Source organism: Notothenia coriiceps, unplaced genomic scaffold (genome assembly GCF_000735185.1).
Source record: "Notothenia coriiceps isolate Sejong01 unplaced genomic scaffold, NC01 NC01_scaffold00033173, whole genome shotgun sequence".
NCBI classification, from domain to species: Eukaryota; Metazoa; Chordata; class Actinopteri; order Perciformes; family Nototheniidae; genus Notothenia; species Notothenia coriiceps.
The window spans coordinates 40,951-46,539 of NW_011365874.1; the positions used below are offsets into that span (position 1 = coordinate 40,951).

Consider the following 5,589-nt stretch of genomic DNA (forward strand, 5'->3'; position numbering starts at 1 on the left):
GGTGCGGTGCCCCCACAACTAGAATCAAATTCTGTGGGAAACACTGCTATCTATCTACCTACCTACCTAACTATCTACCAATATATCTAGTATCTATCTACCTATCCATCTACACCAAAGCCAATTCCTCTTATGTGTAAACCTACTTGATAATAAAACCGATTCTGGTTCTGAGCGAGTTCAGGACACGCAGTGATTGCTTTTGTTTATCAAACCATCATCGCTGGTACCACTGGTGCGAAAGAGAGTGTGTCTGGTTGGACCAAACAACCAGATACACTGATACAAAGAAACCCGGGGGGTGAAAGATTGTTTTGAGCTTTGTTATTCCCTCAAGCAGTTGGTATGCCCCTACCGCTCTCCATCTGGTTTGCATTAGAGGCCTGATAATGATGGGTTTAAGTGTCTGTTTTTGTTTGTTTTGCTTCCCATAGTTTGTGTCCGGTAAAGGCATTTGTTTCATTAAAAGGTCAAACGTAAGCAGTAACTGGCTAATGATGAAGTAATGGTCGCTCAGCAGAGCCGGTGAAGTGATTTGACTTTCTATAGTGTGAGAACATGGAAAGTGGTGAGAAAATAAAAGATTCTCCTGGGCTATAATGTCAAATGCATGGGGCTTATAGGCAGCTAGGCTGGTTTCTAAGTGATATTTCTTTTCGATGTCTAACACCCTGTCATATTTAAATGTTACAGTTTGTTTGTTAACATTTTATGGTCAGTAAAATGTGTAAATACTTTATATTTCATTTAATCTAAATGGGCCTTTTCATTGCTGCTACCTCTGCTTTTATTTATTTGTGCCTATTTCTTACTGCAGTGAGAGACGCTTACGAAATGTAGTTATACCCAAGTATGATGCCAATATAGATATTATGAGATCACATTGTTTTTTGTTTTTTTAAATGAACAATTAATTGTTGAGGTAATTTTTTTAAGTAATAGTTAAACATTATGAACGCATTCAGGCTTCCTGTTTCCAATTTTGTTGTGCTAAGCTAACTGAATGCTTCCCATTGACCGTCATGAGAGCGGTAGAACCATCAACAAACTCTCGGATGGAGGGAAAAGAGCACATTTTATATTTTGCACTGTTGGTGGTAGGGCTACATTTGGAAACATTTACATTATCAAATGTATTGAATCACTATGGTGGGATTTTTTTAAATGGCGTCTGAAACTAACAAGGACATTTTTTAAAGTCTGTAGAATAATATTTGTAGGCAAGGACTTCCCCGTAGCTCCACAAAGCTTAATTCAGATATGTTCACACATTTTGCCTTGCGATTTGGATATTGCACTCATCCACTTAGCAATTTTTCTCAAATGTTGCAGCCCAAGTCGTGTGAATAACAAGTAATCTGAAGTCATCCCCTTGAGCGTTGGGGAAAAGAAACAATGTGAAATCAATCCTCAGATAAATGGACAATAAAATGGAAGTTGAAGCCCATTCATTTGTCCTCAAAAGGTTAATGGATTAAATTGTGCTGTCATTTCAGTTCAATCTCATCCAGCAGCAGCAATATAAAGTATTTACACATTTTACTTGCCATTAAACTGCAATGAAATCCAATGTCTCCATCGGGGGAGTCTCATTTAATCTGAAACCCTATGTTTTGTTTAAACACTCCTTTCTCCCCTGTGTTACAGCATCCACACACACTCACACACACTCGCAGCAAGCTTGCTTTGTCAGCTGTCAGGAGGCGACCGCAGCTGGGCCCACTACACATCTTGCGGCCTCCGACAGATCCAACACAAACTCACACTTCGGGATCCTCTTTTGTAGCCTCTCACCGACAGAGGAGACGTTCAAAAGGAGCGTCCACTTGGCAGATCTCACTCAAGCCTCGCTCCACTTTTCTACCCCTCGCCTTTTCCCCATCGGTCTTGGCGTTCACGCTCGTCCACTGAAACGTCCCGTCATCGCTTACTCACTCGAGCCTAGCGGCCGGGAGGCTTTTTCGCAGGTATTTCGGGACACACCCTGTCCCTGAATCACACTGAGCGGCAGGGAGATTACAGCCTTTTGTCACCTCGCCTGTCAGAGCCTGGCTGAGGCTGACAGGAGGTGGATGTGTCAAAGCAGACCCTTTCAGACAAAACGAGTTCTCAAGGAAGAGAGCTTTTATTTTGATGACAGCAGCTCAGACTTACATCAGTCCTTTAGCAGACTGAGGTTGATATGACCCGAATAACATGTCGGATTGGATTCACAGGAGACACCATATAAGTGACCACTAGGTGAAGATTTAGGAGACTTTGGGGGATTTGTTTTAGAGAACTGTCATCAGTCTCAGAAGTAGCTCGCCGTCAGCCACGCTTGATTTACACCGCTAATCTCCCTCTGTCCATACCTGCATTCTGCAACCTTTTTCTTTCACCTGAAGGCACACGTCGCTGCGCTTATCAATACATTTGAGTGGCCGCCTAAATATACGTCCATCTGGCTTACAAGCTTGTAAAGCCCCGACACCAATGCCCTTCATAATCTCACCCTGACACATTCCCCGAAACTGTAACGCTAGGAAAGGAAAGGGAGGAAAAAAGGGCCGAAGATGATGCCTCATCGCTATGAAACGATATCAGGGCAGCCGGGTCAAACGGCAGATAAAGGCCTCTGGGAGCCATGTGTATTACATTAACCTCCATTCCTGAGGCTATCTGTCTTTAGCGGGGCTTGATAAGCTCACTTCACAGCCCCTCAGCTTCACTAAATCATCAATGCGCTGGGTTGTGTCACATTCAGTTTCCCCTCCATTACACGAAAAGCATTTATCTTGCTCGCCGCTAAATTCAACGGTATCTCAGGGTTAATTTGTGGGAAGTGGGATGCCGTGGCACTTATAGCCTCCTCAGCGTCCTCAGCCTCCCACTGTGAACTACTGTTCCCTTTACTGCAGATGTGTTTTTTGTTTGGTTAAGGGGGCCTCCGAGGTTTTGATATTTTTATTACCTCTCGCGGGTCGTCCGTCAGGACTCGGGTCCGCAACCCGGCAGGTCCTCGCCCCCCCCCCCATCCCCTCACTGCTGCCACACAGAAATACTTTTGTGGGAAGAAGTGAGGATGGCTGTCTGGACGTCACACTGAGCTGCACTACAGGATAATTTAAAAGCCCCTGTTGGATCTTTTCCCCTTCCTTGTGCTTTTTTCCTGTCATCCTCATCCTGGATTACACGCTGAATCAATATTTTGTTGCTTGAGCAAAATAAACCAAATAACCAATCTCCTCCTGTTTTTGGGTATATTGAATCAAATGCTTCAGAGTGTTTTTCCAAACTCATTTTCAGGGTGAAAAGATGTGGGGCTTTGCAAATATTTCTAATTCAAGCATTCATTTGTAAAAAGACCTGGAAAGAATAATACCCCTTGACTGTGCAGGCGTGTACTATATCAGCCCCGGGTTCCCTTCTGCTCTGATTCATGGCCGTTGGCTGCACAATGGGAGCATTCCCTTTTGCTCATGAAATCAAGAGAAAATACAGCTTGAAATGAGGCGTTAGGTCTCTGAAGCGCTGGCTGTTATGTCAAATGAATTACGGCTAAGCTGATGAAGAAGATGCTCTGGAGTTGGCTTTAGTGTGTTGTTTATTTCTTCGTGTGTGAGAACCATACAGTCTATGGTGAGAACCAGTGTGTATTGTGTTTTTAAGAAGTTTGTGTATCAATATTATCCCAGTTAACAGGAATAATGGATTCTTTTAGTTTTTAACTGGGTTAGAATGATATTTTTGTGCCGTGTTTTTCATCCTGAACTACTGTATATAACTCAACCCTAATGTGTGTGTGTGTGTGTGTGTGTGTGTGTGTGTGTGTGTGTGTGTGTGTGTGTGTGTGTGTGTGTGTGTGTGTGTGTGTGTGTGTGTGTGTGTGTGTGTGTGTGGTTTCAGTCTGGAGTGACAGCCCCAGCTCGGCCCTTGGCCCCTGGCCCTGCCATCGCTGTGTAACCAGCAGCTGATTTATGGCCCCTGCAGCCCCACTGAGCCTCTTCCTCTTCGGCCCCTGGTGTTTTCTAAGAGAGCCTCGAGAAACACAACTCTCCTCCGAACTCCTCTATTATCATGTTATGATATTTCATGGCGCTGACTGTTGTGCAACAATTTGTTAGCATGTAGGGGGTGGAGGGCCTTAAGCAGGGTCACTTCTGCAGACAGCACTTCTGCAGTTGTGAAGGTGTAAAAGAATGGATGGCAGAATCAAAACAATAACTACAACTCATTTCAAATATGTATAGCTATTATGATTCGATTTGTTTCAAATATATCAAACAGTAATTGTGCTTTAACACGTCAATACTGCAAGTTACGATCGACGATGCCAGAAAACTAGTCAGCAAAAGAGCATAAAAGTATTAACAGTAAGATTAGTATTATGGATAAACAGTTTATATCGTTGTAAATAATAAATGCATGGTTGAATATACATAGAATATTTGTTTGGTTGAGTAAGGGGTGTAGCCCAAACAGTAAAGCTAAAAAGAATGTTATAATGATAAAATAGATAGCTTAAAGTAATAGAGTAATGTTATTGGTAATATCGTTAGTATTTGGTTAAAAAAAGAATTAGCTTAAAGTGATTGAAAAATAGTTACAATAGTTAGCTAAAAGTAATGCATACATGGTTGAACTTATTAGCTCTAAAAATTGTTCCTAAAGTATTTGCTAAAGGTTAACATAGTTTGATTAAAGTAAACCGGGAGATACAAGTAACAAATACACTGTAAACATAGGGATCCTTGAAGATATGGAGAAATTGGTTAAAACAGTAAACACTACTGAATTTAAATGATTAATTAGTAAAATATTAAACAAATGTTTTTTCTAACCTTCAACACATTTATGGTTTATTGATAGCTGTCATTATAAGACAAGTTTAAAATCATGATAGGAAGTTTTGGGGGGTGAAGGGTTTCATTAACAGCACACAAAGGTTTTTGGAAACATTCGAGTAGAAAGCCTGCTGACCTGCAGGTTGTTCTGTCCGTCCAGCCTCCAGGAGCAGAGGTCCTTCTCAGAGGAGCCAGAGACGCCTCTCAGACACTGGGGGTCAAAGGTCAGGCACATGACGGGCTCAGGGTGGGCTTTAGTCTGGCTCAGCTGGGCCCTCTGGGTAACGTCCCACAGCAACAGGGAACCGTCCTCGTATCCGGCCAACAGGAGAGGTCCGGGGCCCGAGTCTGGCTGGAAGTCAGGAGGACGATAAGAAGAGAGTTTGGTCAGATGTTGGAGCCAGGTTTTGAGTTATGTGGGAGCCAATGGCAGCTGAGCTCCCTTAAGGAGGGGTCTGAGCTCCTATGGAAGCAGTGAAATCATACATCTGTGGGGGTCGCTAATACATTACCAACAACCATTATTTTAATCACAAATAATGCATGTGTCAATGTAATGAGTATTATTTACGTCAGCGAGGTAAATTGGCTAAAAGAAAAACACGTTTTCCAAAAGAACTACGCATCGTATTCTCTCTTGAATGACAATATGCCTGCACTTCACCTCCAAGGTGCGCAATACATGCCTGTGAGCGTGCTGCGCGAGCCAAGATGATGAGTTATGTGGTGTGCGTAGCAGGCTGTGTGTGTGTGTGTGTGTGTG

The 5,589-nt window shown here is 42.9% G+C and overlaps 1 protein-coding gene across 1 annotated transcript in view; it reads right to left on the minus strand.

Moving 5' to 3' along the window:
* gnb1l (guanine nucleotide binding protein (G protein), beta polypeptide 1-like) overlaps window positions 1-5,229 on the minus strand; it is a gene marked incomplete at its 5' end in the record, with an annotated part of 7,593 nt that extends 2,364 nt beyond the window's left edge. Inside the window, one exon of the mRNA XM_010789648.1 lies at window positions 4,963-5,229. Coding sequence (XP_010787950.1) covers window positions 4,963-5,229 — 267 coding nt within the window. The remainder of the gene's footprint in view (window positions 1-4,962) is intronic.
* Window positions 5,230-5,589: the final 360 nt, after the last annotated feature.